The 20,377-nt window shown below is 42.8% G+C and overlaps 1 protein-coding gene across 1 annotated transcript; it reads right to left on the reverse strand.

The window, feature by feature from the left end:
- Positions 1–461: 461 nt before the first annotated feature.
- On the reverse strand, positions 462–19,006 carry KLF5 (Kruppel like factor 5). The gene is made up of 4 exons (XM_030469063.1): positions 18,596–19,006; positions 15,739–16,621; positions 14,608–14,667; positions 462–2,433 (listed from the first exon to the last, which is right to left on the reverse strand). Exons 1-4 carry the CDS (start codon positions 18,824–18,826, stop codon positions 2,255–2,257), a joined length of 1,353 nt encoding a protein of 450 aa, XP_030324923.1. The 5' UTR covers positions 18,827–19,006; the 3' UTR covers positions 462–2,254.
- Positions 19,007–20,377: the final 1,371 nt, after the last annotated feature.

A 20,377-nucleotide genomic window follows, 5' to 3' on the forward strand; every position in this document is an offset into this window, starting at 1 on the left:
TCACTGCATAGCACTGCTATGAGACCTCTTTAGGGCATCAAAGGACCTTTGGGGGGGAGAAAGTTCTTGTGGGCAGCACTGCAGATAAGTGTGATTAGGTTTTACACATTTTTAAAGTTGGAGAGAATCCATATACTACTATGCACCCAATGAGAAACTTTTATTTACAATCAAGCTACTGTGGAAGGACTTCTGCAAGTATTTTCAAGCTACTGCACACTGCCTTTAAAGTTCTGATGGCAGAAAATCACCAAGTACTTATCCCTTCATAGTTATTATTTTCACCAGGGCAGGATGCAGAAGTGCCAGGTACTTTCCAAAGAGACAATCCCTGCTATGAAGAACAGACATTCTTAGTTTATATTGCTGATTTCCAGCCTACAACTCAAAACCACAGAACTGTCACTGTAAGAGCTACAGAGAGCACGCACACACACAGACACAGACAGACACACACATTAGGCACTTTGTTTTATTTTGCAAAAAAAAAAAAAAGTCTTTATATATAAACCATTTCATTCTCTCTCAAAACATTCTACAACTATACAGCTGTTTGCTCCATCATTTGCATAGGAAATACCACAATACAAAAATAAGGTAGGGAGGAGGCAAAAGAAGCAAAACAGCAACCAATTTATGCATGTGTTTCCACGTATAAACATTTGAAGCCTTACAAAATTATTTACATCGTTTGTCAACTATTTACATTAAGAGCGACATTTCTAACTAAACCAAACAAAACTATAATTTATCAAGTATATGTAAAATTGTCTTTAAAAAAAAAAAAAGAAAAGAAAAAAAAAGAGTCTATCATATACCACAAATAAATAAAAGACAAACAACAGTTTTAACAAAGCTAGGTTTTCCTGCAAGACCCTTTTTTGGTATTTTGATTGTCTACTCTAGCCTTTGGTTGAGAGCTTAACATTACGGCTTGTGAAGTCCAGACAGTTACTTGGTTTGTTTGGTTTTCTCCTGTTGTCTGGCCAAATCCTACACGGTCTAACCTCATCTTTGGCCCTTCATCTACTATTTCAAGGCTGAAATTGGTGGATCAGAGTCACTGTTAGCATAAAAGGGCATCACTTCAGTGGAGTTTCATCTACTTCTGTCAGCAGTAAATTTTCCTCTGCGTGTGTCAATCTGAACAGTGGATTAACTAAACTGCACTGTAATTTTAAACAAAATTACTGTATCCTTTACCTTCTAGTAAATTACATGCAATATCCACATAAAACTAGATCATACTGGTGCTGAACCAGCTTAACATGTCTGTATATGAAAATTGCATCCTAAATCCTTCTTTTTAAAGTGATACTAAGTTTAGCTTATAGTAAGAGGTTTAACATTCTGTGTTCACTGCAACTATCCCCGTTATTTAAGCTTCCAACATTGACTTTACAGCTCATTCTACTTGTTTTGCCCTTTTAAGCAATTTGAAAACAAAATCCTGCTTTGAATATTCAGTGCACGCCATTTGAGTTAACAGGTACAAAACATCTGAATGCTTAGCTCATTTCTCTTAAGAAAAACAAAGCTAAGTTGGTACTCTTTTGAGAGGTATTTCAATAACTTTTTTGTAAATGTGCCGTGTTATTAAATGTAAAAAAACTGGGTTTTTTTCAGATGATTCTTAGAAATTTTTTTTGTATTAAACATAAAAAGCTGATTTGCATATTTACAAAATCTTTGTCAGAGAAAACATGCAACATACAGAACAAAATGTTTTGTTCTATGGCTGTTAATGAATTTTTATATGTACTCTTATCTCCACAGAATGACTTAGCAATAAAAAAAACCCACCCACAAGTACTAAATATGTCCAGTAAAAACCTGACAGATTACAATTCATGGCTTTTCCACTGTGTTCATTCATCTGCAGCCTCTCATTAACTTGTTTACTAAACATTGTCACAATAATGACAGTGCTTTGGTCAAAACATGGCAAGAGGAAAAAAATAATGTATAAAGCTGCAACCTGTCCAGACATAATACTTGTAAAGAGATGAAACCTGCTGACTAAAGCCATATACATCATGAGAGCAAACAAATAACCGAACACTCTGGTATGGTGATACAGTGTCTTCCCTTTTTTCCGCATAAATATACAAAATATACATTTCCAGTTTCTTTTTGAGACCTCTTTTAAACGGATAACCCATCCTCCAAAAAAATTAAACTCATTTTAGTTACACGTCGAGAGTCAATAGGAAATTGCATAGATAGGGAACAGCCTCAGCGCCAAGTCCAGCTCTTAGTTCTGGTGCCTCTTCATGTGGAGAGCCAGGTGGTCGGAGCGGGAGAAGCTGCGGTTGCAGACAGCGCACTGGAAGGGCTTTGCCCCCGTGTGCTTCCTGTAGTGGCGCGTTAACTCATCCGAGCGGGCGAACCTCCAGTCGCAGCCTTCCCACGTGCACTTGTATGGCTTCTCACCTGAAACAGAGCAGAGGAAAACCCAGGGTGTCAGCTGTCACTCCGCGGGAGAAAACCGACCCGGTACCGGGCTGAATGGCGCTGCTGTTCGATTCAAGGAAGGGCTAAACAGCAAAAACGGGAGCTGGTGTTTCCTTGTTATACACAGCTCTGTTCTACAGGCCCTGGCCCAACAAAACCTCTCTTTTTTTTTTTTTTTTTTTTTTTTTTTTTTTTTTTTTCAGAGAATTTTGCTGTTGGATCTGTGATTTAATACCTTGGTAAAACATAAGGAACTTTCAAACGCACGAATTTGAGAGAGCTATGGTACAGAGGCGGGAAAACTGCAGGAGGCTGAAACACACTCCCTTACACTCATCTCAGTATGAGAGGGAGTAGGAAAAAAAAAGACTTTCACGTGACAGTCCAGCCTCCTTTATAGCTTATAACTTATATATATAACTTATCCTTGCACCTTTTAAAAATGTGTAAATTAAGTTACATGGAGCTTTTTTTAAGAGGGCAGAAATGGGAAGGAAGATTTCTATAAAGATTCTTTGTTAGTGTGCAGATCTGTTCAAGAGCTTCTGATGTGTGAAGAAAGGGGCACAGCGTGTTACAAACACAAGAGGGATAGTATTTTCTAAAATGTCAGGGGCAATAAAAACTTGTGGTATCCTGGTTTGGACTGGCTATATATAGAAAAAAGCACATAAAAGATCAAAGCACCCATTTTCAGAACTGAATGTCTGCAGTGAGGTGTTTTAATAGCTGTATTTTAGAGGTGCAAGTGCTTGCTGTCTCCATCATTCTATGCTGACAAAGAGGGAGCACATAGTCTCTGAAAACTTGCTGTGTTACAGTAGCTCTGAATACAATTTAAAATTATCCAACTAGACTTGGACATACCGGCCCAAGCACCCATTGGCATTCATCCATTTTAGAACTGTGAATGGGGTATTTTAAGCATGCCTATAATTTATAGATTTCTTTGCTGAAAGGAGAAACATGAAGCCACAAAGCCAAGATGGTTTCAGTGTGAAAACAGAACTTTAAGCATGTACATACACCTGCTCAGGAGCTACTACAGACATAATGTCACCACACAAGTAAGCTTCAAACGTATTTATTTATAGCCTATTGGTTGACACTGGATGACAAAAACACCTTTCAGATGGGAGAGTTGATTGTTATCTATATCCTTTACTTTAACTTGACTTATTTGGCAAAAAGAGAAAGAAAACTTGAGTTTATCGAAGCACTCAGCAGTAACTTCATCTGTAGGAGGAACAGACCAAGCCTGAGTTTTCCACTCAGTCCTTTCCAATACATCTTACAGACCTTCTCCCCCTCCAGTGGTTTAAGGAGTTTACCTTCACACACTCAATACTATAGCACTGTGGAGGACACTTGCTCTTCCCTGTTTTAGCAGCACATGAGCACACAGAAGAGGAACAGAAGCCAGTATCCTGAAATCAGACTGTTCTGCACCAGTTATGCAGAAGGCACCATGAGAAGCTCACAAACATTACTTCAGAGATGCTCATTTATCATTCAGATGAAATGGTGAAACTGGTTTTGTCTGGGAGTTCCTACTGCTTCTTCTAATCAACAAACTAGTAACTTTCCGTCTACTAGGAAGAGACCTCTACAAGGAAAACTAACAACCCAGCCAAACAACCACCTTTTTGCATAAACTGTGACTGGAATTCATTGAAATCACAGTGGAAACATACCATCCCTTACGAAAAACAAACTTTGAGCCTGGCATCATGTCTGACAGAGTCAAAATTATTTAGTCCATGGAAAATCAGAAAACAAATTATTATGAATTTTTATCACAGTTGAATTTACTCAGCCTGATGCTGATTGAAGACTGGAATAATTTACTGTATAGGATCATGCAACATAGAATTTAGGTTAACATGCAGCCGTGACATCCAAACCCATTGCATAAAGCTTTTCTAACACCTGAGGGGCCAGCTAAGGCTGAAGACCATTGCCTCGTCTTCACAGCAGAATGACAGGAATGGTCCCTCTTCAGCAAGCAATCTTTTGCAATACATACATAACATTCAATTTATGTATTTAAACTGGGTTATTAATGCAGTCAGTAGAAGACTACACTGTTCATTCATAGGCATAGCACCAGTGAGATCTTCCGTGAACACTTTGTGTTAAAAAACATGTGCACACACAGAGACTGCACAAAAACATTACTCCTGCATTTGAAGCACCTTTAACATAAAGGTTGTGTATTTCTTTCTTTCGCTCCTCTCTTTCGCCTCTTCCTCCAAGTTACCTTCAACCTCATCTTTAAAAATCTTTACTTAAAATGGTCAGATTATACTTGGTGCTAAGATCCCAGTCTTGTGATCCTCTGCCCAGAGATTTATGGTCAGGCCTCTGTATACTTCAAACACTTGCTTACTAATTTTGCAGAATTATACATGAAATTGAAGAAATGATGAAGAGGTCAGGGAAACAGCACTTGTTGAACAAAAGCCTAGGAGTACCCAGACCAAACCAGACTGGAATGGGGACCAGGATATTAAAATCACAATTTCCAAACTTGGCAATGGGGAGGTACTGAATTATGTGAAACCTGTGTGTCACACAACACAGTACCAGAAAAACAGTCTCAAAGTTGTCCCACGTAGGTGGTACCTGACCCTGTCTGAGTCCAAACAAAACTATTGCCCCTCATTAAAACTTTTTCTAGCCTGTGAGCAGCATCAACAGGTGACACAAAGGCTCCTGGCATGCGATCCAACCAGCAGTTGGGGCAGCAGTCAGCCCCGTACCTTGCTGGGCACCACAGCTTCCAAGTTAATGCATCAATCAATCCAATGGCCAGACCCCCATCAAACTCCAGCTTCTCAGAGACACTCTCCAGAAACTTACCCCACACTGTCGTGCTCACTTTATCACCTGCTACAGCCACAAATCCTCTATTGCTCAGGGGAAAAACTAGGCAGTGCCATGAGGACCAGCACCACTCCTCCTTGCAGGCCCAACTTCTGGAGACCTGAGCTAAACCGAGCAGCGTGCAGGGGATGCGCTGAGGGGAACGAGCTGGCACCTTACACAGATTGTTTTAACAGTTACTTCTATGTACTTCTGGGAATTAAAGCCAGAATGCTGCTTTTAACCCCTGCTTTGGCCAATAGTGAGAACTGGAAAATGTATTTTTAGCGCCAATGTATTCTGAATAAATCCTAGGGGTAAAACACTGAGTATCTATGCTTGTAATGTTAGTTTCCGTTGGAAAGTTCTATTTAAGAACTGAATCAATTTCAAATGTTTTCCTTTTGGGCACGGAGGAAGGGGGGGCAAGAAAAAGAAGGTGGAGATTACTTTCACTCCTTTAAAAAAAGCTGAACAACTAGCTGGTAGTATTTTCTCAACACATACACATGCTTTTTGTCATTTAGCACACATTCAAGTTCCTGCAGCAAGGAAAAAGAGCCTCACGTTACATATTTTCTGAATTGATCCTACTTCTTTGCTATGCTGACTTTATAAAGCACTGAGAAATCCAGGGTTGAAGATTTATTTTTTAAAAAGCAGGTATACACAACAAGGGACACTGAACCCTTTATCCACTGTTTTCATTGGCCGCACAGTAATGCAATATTTGTTTACTTTAATGATTGTGCGAAATACAGTAGCTGTAAAGTTTCAGAAATATTTGGTTTTCCTCCAGCAATTTAGGGTTTCTATAGGGTGTTAAACCAAGAATGCCACTGGTCATCAAATACGAAGGCAGTCCGGCTTGGTTACTGGAACACGATCACGGTATCAAACAGATATTTCACTGTAAAAGCAAGAAAACAGCTAACTCCTCCACTTCAGGGCAGCTTCCACGGGATTTGTTAGAATGTCAACACTGTTCAACTAAAACACCATGGAGGAAGCTGGTACCGATTTCCAGCCAAATAGCACACTCCAACCCTTTCTTCCCAAGCCAGAAATATTATACACAGCACTTCTGGGAAACAGAACTGCTTTCCTTTAAATTATACTTCAACAGGATAGGGATTTCATAAGTTTAATTGGATTTCTGCACAACCTCCTTCCAGTATCACTGATTTAAAATATTTTGCTAGGCTGATACATCACAAAATATATTTTTAAGTTCTTGAGCTGCTAGCATGCATCCATTCTGCAGTTTAAAAAAAAAAATACATTTGCAGAGCATGAGAAACAGACTTGTGCTTCAGCACAGAAATTTTAGGCTCTGATGTTTAGTTTGGAAGCTCTTTCAGAGAAAGCACCTAGCAAGTGATAAGCGACTTCAACCTGAAAGGAGACTATTTTGCTTGCAACCTGTCCGACTGTTTAAAAAAAATATTTACAATGCCATGAGGTTGCGAGGGCATCAAATCCATGCCTGGATATCCACACAACATGCTAGCCTAACCTGCCACTTCAACTGATAAACTACTCCATGGCAGATCCCAAGATTTGGCATCCTTGCCGATATCATAAGAGAACAGTCTGGGCCAGTCAGGCACACCACATTGGCTCGTTTCCCTTGAATTTATCTTATTGGCATTTAGCAGTTTCAAAATACACTGACTGCTTTGCTAACATGAATTCTAACCACTGGCATTGACTGTCAGGGCCACGCTCATTCAGGTAAGTGTCACCTGTGCGGTGGTGACAATCAGTTTTCAGACACCATCTGTCTTCAACACGTAGCCTCTATTCAAGAAAATGTTTCTGTTTAAAATTCTGTTTGGAAAAAAAAGTCACCGAAAGCCTCCATTACTGATTAATTTCCCCATTAACAAGAAAACGAGATTACTTAACTTCACTATGTGACTATTTCTGCAATTCACTGCTAGGACAGATTTCCTTAAATATACAAACAGCAAAGGCCAGATCTTCAAACCTGAAATTAGGTAATTCTGTTGGTATGCAGAAATACAAATGCAGGTATTAAACCAGCCAACACCTGCAACTTCTCTTATTTACTATCCCAAACTTCTGTCAGAGTGGTGAGTTTGCAGTATCTTTGAGGACAAAAAAGCAGCATGATTTTCAAATACTCCAGAAAGAAAGCACCTAGTTACAGCTTATAAGGGTATACAAGTTTCCTGGTGCATTTGTTTTCATATTTTTTACAACTTAACATCAGTTGCCTTAGTTCTGTGACATGCTACAGCCTCAAATTTTAGAAAAAAATGAGAACCAATTAGATTTTTTTACCTTTGAAATTTTTTTTACCTTAAGTAGCTTTCCTCTAGTTCATAGCATCATGGTTTTAAACTCTGGTCTCTTCCAGGTTGACTGGAACTGAAAGTATTGGGTATATGTCTGCACTCATTCAAAGGACAGCTTTTAAATCCCAACATTTTTGTAAAATTAGACCTACGTTCTGCCACTAAGCGTTTTAGTCCTTGTTAAAGGAAGCTTGTTGGTTTGGGTTTGCCCTTTTTTTAAGACAGGTTTTATTTTAGCGAAAGAGGAGAAAGCTGAAATAAAAATAAATAAAAAAAAATTGGGTGTTTTAAAGCACTTCATTGCACTGAAATTCTTGACTGTTCAAGATGGGGATGGATCAGAAGACTAATGGCATGGAAAGTACACCCAAGTTGTTTTATGAGTGACAAAATAAATTTAGTCCTTGAGATATGCAGCCCATGCATATGAATGCATAACATATGCTGCACATTTTTAAATGTGATAAAGCCTCTGCATAATACAGTAATGGCTAGAGGTTGACCATTAAGCACTACTTCACTACAAAACAGCATTTTAAGGAATCCAATAACAGAGCTGTTGTGCTTTTTAAGTCCAATCTCTGGTAAGTCAAGCAGTATTTTATCTCTTTCTAACAAAAGCACAAACAGGAAAAAGAAAATAACTGACTGGTAAGCAAAGCAGATGGTCAAGAGAGTTGTGCACCACTCAGCTTCTGAGTACAGAGGTGCAGAAGGCATTATCTTCTCAGAGCTCCCACCAGTGCTTCAAGCACTCTTGTTTTGCTAAGTGTTGTCTTACGCAGTTCAAGGATTACTGGGGAATCTTGACTGGCCTGTGCAATGGTTTATTTTCTTTCTGGCATAACATTCTGTCTTAACAGAGGTGGTCTCTCTTCAAGGAGATATGCAAACAAAGAGGAATGGAATTTTCTTTTTTTTAAGTAGGTTTATAAGAAATCCATGCCATCTGGGGTGTATGGCTGTACCTACAAGCCCTGTTCTGAAGAACACATTTCCTCATCTATGCCTGTGGTGCAAGAACAGCTCTTTAGCTCTCACACCAATAACACTGGCTCTTGTACAGTCAGATAAGAGGTGCTCTTAAAATGGAATTTATTAAACATGTACTGTAGACTTCCAGATTTCCATCTACAGTATGCACACACTCATTAAAAAAAAAATTAAAAAATCGAAAGCAATACATTAAAGCTCTTTTAACTCAAAGCGAACCACTGCACACTTGCCAAAATCAAAGGTTTTAATATGTCCTTAATCAGAGTTGTTAGAGATCACTGAATATAAATAATGCAGCTTGACAGGACAGGAATGCTGCTACCAAGATACTCAGACTAAACTAGGACATTACTTAAATGTTTCTAATCTTTCACCAATGGGAGGTGCAGGTCATCTAACAAACAACAAACAACACACTACCCTGGAACCAGGAGTCAATCGCCCCAGTCAAGCTCAGAAATTAATTACAATACAGAATGTCTAATCAAATAATGGAAAGTTTTAATCACCAGAAATTGCTGTGAATCTTGGGACTATATTAGCCTATGTAGGGCTGTCTCAAAATGAACTATATTTAAAGCCAGTCTCTTAGGTCAACAGTTTCCTTATCAGGAATCAAATATCCTGGAACTGAAGTTTAATCCTCTCAGGGAGCAATTGACAGAAACAACAGTTTTTTTAAGCTTTCATGCTTAGAGGGACTTTCTAGGCTTTTAATCAAAAAGAAAATATTAGGCTTTTCTTTTCGGTATCTAAAATCTAACAAGAGTACCCCTCACCTGACACCTTGGAATTTCATTCCTGCTTCATAAAAATTGCATGTAGGACTCCAATGTGAATGACCAGTAATATTTAATTAAAATTTCGGTTTCCGTTGCAAAGATTTCACCCTCTTTTGAGGCACATTCAAACACATTTCAGTTAGGCTATGACTACAAATAAAAGACTGGATCAATTAATCCCGAGGTTTGTGATCATTCACAAAGTGTTTGGGAAAAAAAAAAAAAAAAAGGAAAAAAAAAAAAAGAAAGAAAACATTACTTTCCCTTAAACTGTGGTTTGCACAGGAAAATGTACTTCCATTTCTCACACAAGCAACTAATGGATTTTGCAGAATTCATAAATAAAAGATACAAACATATTCTCTGGCAGTGTCTAGCAACACTGCACTTTAATGCACTTTGTCAACAGTTTTGTTTTACTCGCCTCCATTTTTCCTTATTGTCTCCTTCAATCATGGCATTTACTGACACCTCCTAACAGTATAATCTGTGCAACTGACTCATCTAGCATATTAAATAAGCAGAATTTGCACAGAAATATTACTTCACAGCTATTTTCATGATGCAAAGATTTTTTCCAGGATGAGTTTTGCTACATACACAGAACGCTGCAACCATAAGCGAGGCGGAGTCTTTTGGGGCCTTCGTTCCCCACTTGTGAAATCCCTCACCTAGAGTCTCAGGGTGAATTAATATGCTTTCACAAGGTGGGTTTTTTTCCAGCAGGAGTCCGACTACCACTCATCTCTCCTTCCAAACCATGAGTATCCTAAATCCTCAAGCAATTCTATATGGTATCACCATTAGCAGGCATCCATATACAGCTATGGTTAACTCTGAAAGCAAATCCTTATGGACGGCTGAAGCCTACCGCATGCCACTAGTTCTAACTGATGCACCATCAAAGCCTAATTCTGGATCTATCGAGGCAGAGATCTAAAATAAAATAAAACGTTTAACACCTTGAGGAACCACACAAGTCAGCAGCTGTTCCATGCCTATATAAACATTTGAAATAGCTAGGGACAGAAGTATTTTGAGAAACGCCATCTCTCTTGAGTTATCTCAGCTTCCACTTCCCATCACCAAACACAAACTAGATCTATAGATAGAGATGAAATAGTTCTGCAGTTAATGCTAGAAACTATTAATGGCAAGCCCACCATGTGACCAGAGAACATGCCTGTACAAAGACTCTGTACACAGAAAACCAACATGCAGCTGGAAAATGTCCTCAATGCACAAGCCTTGATGTGTTCAAAACAATGACAGATTTTCCTCTTAAAACCATACGCAATTCTGAAGCGTGCAGCTGTTCACGTAAGTAATTAAAACCAAAAACCCACCATGGAGCCAACAGCTATTCTTCTGCAGTGTTGGGTATAAGTAGGGTATTCCGGGTGCCCACATATCAAAGGCTCAACTTCTACAGTGCAAATTTTTAACATAAAAAGAAATTAACAGGGTAAGTTACAGGGCCGCTGTTTCTAAAGGCTCGCTTGAGATACTTGTATATACTTGGATTCCAGAAAAGGAACCAAAAGAAGTGTATCTATAACACAGAAGTAACTGCTTTTCACTGCCATCTGGCATGTTTTTCAAGTTGGACACACAGCTGTTATGCCAGACCAGTACAGTGGTTTTACTGCTGGACAGCCCACAATAAAGCGTAACCCTCTCCCCCATTATATACTGTAGTTGCACAATGCCAGTTATGAAACAAAACTTGTTCCATGACTAACAGGTAAAATTATTTTAAAAGTCAATCCCTGCCTCAAAAAGTAAAAAAATCCAATCTGCTTTGAGTAACGTTCCAACAGATATTTTAGCATACTGAATACCATGTTACCTGTTTCAGGAATACTGAGTATCAAGTTAAGATACCATGTGCTGGTATGATACTGATGTGCTTTAAGGCACTAAGAGGTACCAGACATATGCTCCAGAACTGCTGGAGACAAATAGAAATCATCCTGTATCTTTGCAGCATTCTTATCTTTGTTCATGTTCAAGTTTTGAGCTATCAGTTTACAAAAAAAAAAAAAAAAAAAAAAAAAATTAATTTGTAATTTATAAACGCTGAAGCGTTACCTAGAGAAAGAAAAATGGGTGCTTGCTTCAGTGACTGCCACGAATGCACCAACCTTGCTTTATCTCTCCACGTGAATACTGGATTCCTAATCAACAGCAAAAGCCCAGTGTAACTACATTAAATCAGAATAATTATACCAGCATATCCCAACTGACTTGGTGTAAAGTAAACACTTTGGGAACACCAAAGAAAAATGTAAGAGATTTCCCTCTTGCCCATTTCCTATAGTTTTATTGAAAAGTAATTTGTAAAGTCTGACACTGTGCTCATATCTGAACTGAAAAAAAGACGACAGCCTACATTCCATTTATCAAAAACCAACATTTCACCTAGGTTTTTTTCTCAAAAAAAGCCTATTAAACCCAGTAAAAGCTCTTCAGAAGAGAAAGGCTGCTAAATAAATACTGTGAAAGGGCTGAGATTTTCCAGTACAAAAGGAAAACCATAAGGTCTGCCTTGACTTTTAATGGCAGACAAACTTTGCTGCAGGCTCTTTTATTTTAAGATGACAGATTGCTGAGAAGGGCGGGGACTGTTTGGGATGAGAGAGAGACTGCAGCCAATTTTAAAAGGTATTGTTAAGAAACTAAGAATAAGGAGAAAACAACTTCAGTGGTCCATGATTACTAAAGAACGGGTTTAGCCAGATAAACAGGTTTGCTATCCCTGAAGGGATTTGAAAGAATATCACACACTTTATTAAAATGGATTACGTGACAATTGCTTTGACTTTGAAGGTAAAAGCTTTACAAGAGTACTTTTTTATAAATAGAAAAAAATAAAAAAAAATCAAAGCTCAATAGTGCTCTATTAATTCATAGTTCTGGGGGATGGGGTGCACAGAGGCACACACCCCAATCTAGCTCTCAGCACTGAGCTCTTCTCTTTGGAGATCAACAGCAAGATTTCCCTGCACTCCTGGAGGAGCTGGGCAACTTCACAGGTTTCCCTGAGTTTGCATCCATTTACTTTAACATTTAGTAAATGGATTTACGATACTGAGTAATACACATTTCAACTGTGTGTTAAAGCAGAGACCAGGATCGGTGCTGGAAATCTTCAAGTGAATATTCAAGGGAGTTAAACTAATCCAAATTCTGAAATAATGTAGGTAACAGGATAGGGACTCACATTCTTGCATGTAATGCACGCTTTAGACGGTTTATCCCTTCATTCACCTCCCCAGAAGACCCTTTGTATTACAGACCTGCTTAAGTTCACTAGATTTTTATCTAAAACAACATTCCTGTTTCCATGAATACATCAGCTCCCCTGACCTTTGCACATTTATCCACATGTCTAAGGTCAGATATCTATTAAGTAAAAAAAGTGAAGGCAACAATAAACATTAGTGACCCTAAGCAATATATACTGGTGATGTGGTACCTGTTTCTGTACGCACAAACACTAACTTTATAAACACTGAAGTCACTAATTCTCAAGGTAGAAAAAAAATGATAAAAATGAAAACTGTACGTTTGAAATTATGACTATGTAATGTTCATTTTTAAATTAAGCTTTGATTTTATCTCTCTTCCTAGTTATTGTATAATAGCCAGTGAGATATTTAAAACTGGTATTTACTTGCTGGCTAAAGTGCGCTAAGTGGAAACTGCACACTCTTAAACTTCCAGATTATTTATTAAAAGAGCAACAGGATTATACTCTCTAACATTATTTTTGTTTATAGTCTCATGAAAATATTTCTTTTTTACTAAGCTTACTGGTAATGAGTGATTACGTTTAAAAAACACTTTTAGCAGTGCTCTTGTTAATTCTATTACTAATGTAAAGCAATAACCTTGGTACAGTGGCTTTAAATTTTTCACTGCGACTGCAACACAGATAACTCATTTATCAAAACAAAATTTCCATAGTAACATTTAGCCTGGAGATACTCAATTTCTTCACAATAATGCAACGATCCATTCAAAATAGCTGCTGAATAGACGGCCCTGTTTCCATAGAGACAGTGAAACGTTTTGTTATATCATAGCTCTCGCTAAGTTTTGTTTTGGCTTTTGTTTTAAACTTAGGTGAAAACCCATTACTCGAGTGGCACAGCCGCAGCGCTGGCAGCCTGCTTCACTGAGCGAATTGCTTGAACTCTGACTCATGTTTTGCTCTGAATTGAGGTCCACGCATGAAAGAGCTGGGATTCACACTCGGTTTAAGAACAGGAGTCACAACCCTCTCATTTGATTTCTTTACAAAATCAGTCATGTGCTTTTCACCGATTTAGCACGAGCAGCTCCGTACCAAGATCCCAGCTGCCGTAAATAGTTTCAGGCGTGCTGCTGGTGTGCTGGGCTTTTCTCCCCATCTCCCTCTCTCTGCTTTCCCCCTGCCTCAGCAGGTGAATGCTTCGGAAGAGCACCCAGGGCAGTTCCACCTCCCAGCTCCTGTCCTCTAAACCCACAGCTCCCACTCCACGCAGGCCCCGGCGCAGGGGCTGCCTCTGCAGCTGCAGGCAGAATTGGATCGAGGCAAAAGGAACGTGACACGCTAACGCTTTTCACTTCCTCCATTTTAATGTCTTCCACCCATGAAAAGATGGGAATTGTGTCTTTTCTTTTAAAAAAATAACATTAAAAAAATATATAGAACCACCTGCCTTAAAAAAAAAAAATTTAAAATGCATGCTTAATGCTAAGGATGAAGTAAATGTAAGTAGCTGGGGAGCTTTTGTGGCGTTTCTGAAGAAATTCTAACATTAAATAATTCTAACAGATCAAAGAGAAAGCCCAAATCAGTAAGTTTGAAAACTGTAACACATTTACTATGCCTAATTCATTATTCAATGGGGAAAAAGTCCCTTTTTTAAAAAAAAAAATTTTATAGAATTCTACATTGAAAAAGGAAATTTCCGTTTGTTTCATTCTGAACTATTTTGAGTTCTGTATTGTAAGAGATTTAACACAGCCAGATTAAGAATAAAAGCAATTTTTCTTCTCAAATCTTCAATTTTTCTTAGCTGAACTTCCCGCCTGAACCCACATCGCTGTCCAGAAAAGAGGGACAAGATGGCAGATCAAGCACGCCTGCTTTCTGAGAAAACGTGTAAGCCATGAACGAACAAGAGCCAGTGAGTACATACCCGTGTGAGTTCTCAGGTGCGCTTTTAAGTGAGAAGACTTTGTATAAACTTTTGTGCAGCCTAAAACAAAACAGAATGGCAGAGAGGCATTTCAGGTGATGAACAGGAATGCTCCGTGTCACATTTAAACTTCCTCGCTCAGTGCTACGGTCCTACCTGGGAACATTTACATTTACTACCTTCTGACACCATCATTTGATTCAGAAAGCTTCTAGGGATATGGTGCTTTCCATAGAAAAGAGAAAAGATGCGTGTGTTTCTGGTAGACCTACTACTCTGTAATGCAGTACAGACCAACAGTACAGCTGGCACAATCTACGTCTGGTAACACCTTCTCCATAAATTGGCAACTCAGAGGGGGACTTGGCTTTTTAAAAATTCCTAGAGAATTTGCTTAATATCACTTTTCCATTGAGCATTTATCACACTGCACACCCTAGGAGTGATACACTGCTGAGAGTTATGTTGTGAAAGAGGGAGATCGACCACAAGCAGCAGCTTCTCCCTGTGCTCAGGTGGGTATGAGCGCCTTGTATCATGGAAGCACGGTTGGTAGTCCTGCTCCTCTTCCCCTTCAGCATAGGAAAGGCTGAAAGGGAATGCATCTGTGCAGAGTTTTTAGAGGTAGCTTTAATAGATTTATGCAAGTAGCTGAATTCCCAGTTTGTAACAGGGAAGATATGGCCATGGCCTTTGCTACCAGGAGCTGAAATGATTCTTTCAGCACCAGCACATTCAAACTGAGCTGTACTGCCTTGGACAAAGCAAGCCTCTGCTCCATCATGAGTACTGGAAAAGTGGAGCAGGGGCTGCACAATCACAGTGACTTACATTAGAGAAAGCAATAATTTTTAATTCTTTTTCCTACAGGGTACAAATTTAGTGACATGGTAGAATGATCTCAGACATTTTTAGGGCAATGTGGATAAAAGGGTGTAAGTTATTTAAAGAACGTGTAAGTGCGCCACACAAAATGAGACAGTAAGAAGAGAACTTCTCCTTTAAGAAGAAATTATTTGGTTCATCCTAGGTGCAGACTACAGCTAAATAAAATCATTTATACCACATCTACAATTGTTCACAGTTTTTTTATTATATAAGAGCTGGGATTTTCTGGCATGGATTGCTTACCGGGATAGTCACAGTAGTGGATACGTCTTTTCTCCAAATCTGGGTTACTTCTCCTGTTGTATCTGACTGGTTGGATGTTCTGGGGGGTTATGGGCAGAGTTGCTGGTAGACTGGGATTGTGAATCGCTAGCTTGGAAGCTATAGTTGCAGCGTATGATGGAGGAGGGGTTAAATTCTGTAGCATCTCTGCTTGTCTGTCTGGACTTCCAGGCTCTGAGCTTGGGGGCGAAGGAGGGAAGTAAGTGGCCTGCTGCTGCTGCAGAAACTGGTTTGGCATGGTGTAGGTGCATGGGGGGATGCCCTGGAACTGTTTCATCGCAGTCTGTGGAACAGCCGAGGACAGAGTGTTAAGGCCTGCCATGACTGAGGGCATGGAGGAGACATTGTTAAGGGAGTCCATCACGGCTGCCTGAGTAGTAGTGTTGGGCATATCTAAATCCGGTGAGCTCAAGAGCTGATATAACTGGCCTTGCTGGGGTGTGACAGAAAGATGGACATCTGGAGTAGGAAGCTCCTGCTTGATGAAAATGTTGTTCACATCAGGAGTTTGGTGGGAGCTGAAGATGCTGGTGAACTCGGGGAGGGCCTGAGTTGGGGCAGGGGCTGGGGCAGGGGCAGTAGTTTCGCTCTGGTGACTGAAGATGGTGACCGGCTCTGTCTTGATGTGGGTTACACAGGGTCGCTGAGATTTGTACAGGCCAGTTCTCAGGTGGCTGATGTCGGGGAGGAAGACGTTCATGTTGATGCTGTAAGGCAACCCTTCGCTGTCAGTGAAAAACTGGTCTACAACCGAGGCACTGTCTCGCCTGTATTTCTTATGTTCGGAGATGACGGGAACGGGCGGGAGCTGAGGTGTCAGGTATTTCTCCATTTCACATCTTGTCTACAAAAACAAAACACGCCATAATACACATGATTTGTTACCAACTAGGAAGGGTGATGGCATGCAAGTCGCATGAGGCTTTACAAAATAAAAGGGAACACTGTTCAGCCAACCACAAACTACCTATGGAGGAAGTTATAAACATCCACACTAATGAAAACCTGCCTTTTATAATCAGTGTGCTAATCAACGCGATCAAGGACAAGAAGATAAAGTCGTGGCACAAGCCGTTCACACAGAGCAAACATTCAGATCGCCCTGATGTTAGAGCAGATGACAAACTTTTCATCTTTTATGCCCCACAAAAGCAGTGAGAGGCGCAGGAGTGACAGGCGTTGTACCTAATCTGAAGATCTCCTGCTCTGGAATTCACTGCTCGATCAAGGGTGACTGCCTATCTGTTTCACCCGCTTCTCTTTGAAATGCTAAATTTAAAAGCCACATCCTCAGCTGGCTATTTGAATGCTAATATTCCAAATAATGTTTATATATCTGCACATATACACCCTTTCTGTATTTCTAGGGTTTTTCATCATTTAAAAAAAGGTATAAATTGTAAATAATGCCGAATAAAAAGAAGACGGGTGGACTGCATCAGAGCGCTCTTTAGTGTAAAGTGTCTCTGGAACCACGCTTTAAAAAAAAAAATATAAAAACACCTATGCAGTGTATAATTGGCTAATAGCGCGATAAACATATCCCTATCTATGCCTCGGTCCTAGGAGAGCTCTTTAATTACTGGGAAATAATTCTCCCAGCGTAGTGGTGCGAGGGAATCCGTGGGCGGCTGGAGCCCGGTACATGACTGGTACAGTCATCGGCAAAACATTTATCACGCACTCTCCAATGGGCAAATGCTACATTCCCCCCTGCCCTGTCAAGACTGCCCTCATACCAGACCCGTTTAGCGCCCCGCAAGAGAAAGCAGCTGACAAACAGCAACTCTGCCCGAAAACTGGATTTTTTTAGGACCTTTCTTCAAAGACCCCCGGTAAACACCACAAACAAACAGAGCCGCCTTCCCGTCCCTTTGATCTGGATCTGCCCTGACATGCCAGGCTACTTTTTCCAGCTCTTGTTTACGAGACGAGGGCAGCTCGCTTTGAAGACGGGAGTTATTTATTCCTTGGGGAAGACACCATCCAAACGCAGAGCCCGGCACACCGCTGCCCGCTACCGCCGGCTCCCCGGGACCCCCCGTCACACGACCGATATCGGGGGTCGGAACCGCGGGCGCCCCGGGGCAGGGGAGGCCGCTGCCTCACAGGGGCGCCGGCAGCCGCCTCTCCCCCCAGCACCCTCGGCGGGCTGTAGCCCGGCTGCGGTCGGCACCTCCCGCTTTTAGCTCCTCCAGCTGTTTGTGAGTGGATCCGCTCCCAACCAGCCCCCCGAGACCGGCAGAAAGTCCGGGAAGTCCCCCGTCCCCCTTCGCACGGTGTGTCGTGTGCCCCCCACTCCGCCTTCCTCCCTCCCCCCCCTCCACCCCGAACATGACTCCCTGCGTGGGCGAGGAGGACAGGCGGCCGCTCTAATTCTGCCACCGGGCAAGTGCAAAGGCAGCAGCTGTAGCTTTCAACACACCCGCCAGGGCAGCTCTGTTCCCCCCCTTCGACCCGGGACGGGCCAGTCAGCCGCCGCCGGAGCCCGTGACCTGCCTCAGCCACGGCCGCCTCAGCCGCGCCCCGGGCCGCCACATCGCGCTCCGCCGGCGCGAAGGCGGGAGCGCCTGCGACCCCCTCGGCTCCGCGTCCCCTCAGCACAGGCGGGCCGGGCGGCGGGGTGGGGCGGGGGCCGCTCCCCCTCAGACCGCTGCCAACCTCAGCCCCGAACCTCGGGGTCCGCTGCCCTCGCCCGCGGCTCGGCCCCACCCAGTCCCGCCCGCCCGCTCCTCATCTTGCCGCTAACCCCCGGGCGGCCCCGCCGCGGGAGAAGGGCGATGGCCCGAGGGGTGTGAGAGGGGTGGCCGCTGCCTACCTGCACCATCTCCTCCGCCGGCAGAGTCGCGCCGCCGCCACCGCCACCGCCCCCCGGGTGCTGCTGCTGCTGCTGCTGCTGAGGCGGCGGCGGCTGCTGCTTCAGGTCCTCCCCGGGGAAGATCGCTGCCTCCCTGGCCCCCAGCACGGGCTTGAGCTGCGCGAACACCGGCTCCTCGGGCTGCTGCACTGGACCCAGGCGGGCGCTCATGGTCAGCACCCGGGTGGCCATGAGGCAGGCTGGCTGGCTGGCGGCGGGTGCGGCGCGGAGGGGCTGCCCGCCCCGACCCAGGGTAACTGTCCCGCGGGCGGCTCCGGGCGGGCGTGCGGGCGGCGGCTACGCGTGTGCTCACTCCCCAGGAGCCCCAGCCCGAGAGCGCACCCACTCCCGTGTCGTCAATGCCTCCGCCTGTACCTGGCCACGGGTATCTACCCGGTGACACACACCCGCCCCTATTTCACCCTACTCCACCCCCGACCCCCCCTACACCCCACCCAGCCCGAAGAAGGGGGCCGGCCCTGCGGGCTGTCCTGCCTACGGGGAGCGCGGAGGGCTCCTCCCCGCGGCGCGCCGGCTCTGCCCTGCCCTGCCCTGCCCCGCCGCGGCGTGCACGGCGCAGGGGAGCGCGGCTCCGGTCCCGGTCAGCGGTTCGGGTGTCTTCGGCGTCGTGGTGCCGGCCCAGTGCCCCGGGGAGCGGTGCCGGTGGCTGCGGGCGTGCCGGCCGGTGCCGGCAGGGCTGTGTGTGTGTGTTGTGTGTCTGCAGGCAGGGGCAGCGTGCGAGGCAGCGGTGCCGGCAGCGAGGTAGCAGAGAGGGTTTTCAACAAGTGCCGGGGTCTGCCGTGGCCCCTCTCGGGCTTTAGTGTTATTTATAGCCTTTTAAAGAAGCGCTGCTAATGTCGGCTTTTTAGAACAACCGTCTCCCCCACCTTTCATCTTCAAAAGGGTTTTAAAGGCAGTCATTCAAATTTATTATTTTTTGTCCCGAAGGCAACTCGTACTCGAAACCTGCTGCTAATAAATGTCAGTGCTGCAATATACATCACCATACTCTGTAAAAGCCTTGTTAGAAACGTAGAGAAGGAGGAAGAAGGGGAGAGGAAAAGAAATAGAGACGATTTTCTCTCTTTTTTTTAATTTTTTTTTTTTCCTTCTCGGATGAGGCAAGTTTCTATTTACTTGTTCTGAGGTGTGGTTTCGACGCAAAGCGTTATTTCCCCGTAGACCCGGGACGGTGAGCTAAGCTCCTGCATGTTTCACTGAAAGAGGAGAAAAAGGATGGATGCCGTTCTTTTGTGCAACACCAAAGGGCTCCCGTCGTATGGGAAAAGTACAGCACGTAGCGGAGCCTTAGGAAAAAAACCCAAACTTTCCACCTTTCTCTTGGCCCTGCCAGCCCTGAGCACCCGGAGTCTCTGAATCCACGGAAATGCAGGCAACCTTCCCCCTCCCCAGTATTTATTCCGTGTCATTTGCAGACCCTGCTCTTTTTTTTTTTTTCACTTTTTTTTTTTTTTTTTAGCAAAAACAAAACCCAAAACAACAACAAAAAAACACCCACCAAAACAAAACAAAAAACCCCCAACAAAACCCCCCCCCCCGCCCAAACAAAAAACCCAAACAAAAAATCAAGCACAAACAACCCACAAACAAACAAACAAAAAAAAAGAAAACATAACAAAACATTTTTCTGGTCAACCTGGCACTCCTCCCCTTTGCCCTCCAGTCCACAGCGAGTAGGGAGTCTCAGAGCCTGCATGCAGAAAGCTAATTACAGAACCAGGA

The sequence above is a fragment of the Calypte anna genome, chromosome 1, assembly GCF_003957555.1.
Source record: "Calypte anna isolate BGI_N300 chromosome 1, bCalAnn1_v1.p, whole genome shotgun sequence".
Classification (NCBI taxonomy): domain Eukaryota; kingdom Metazoa; phylum Chordata; class Aves; order Apodiformes; family Trochilidae; genus Calypte; species Calypte anna.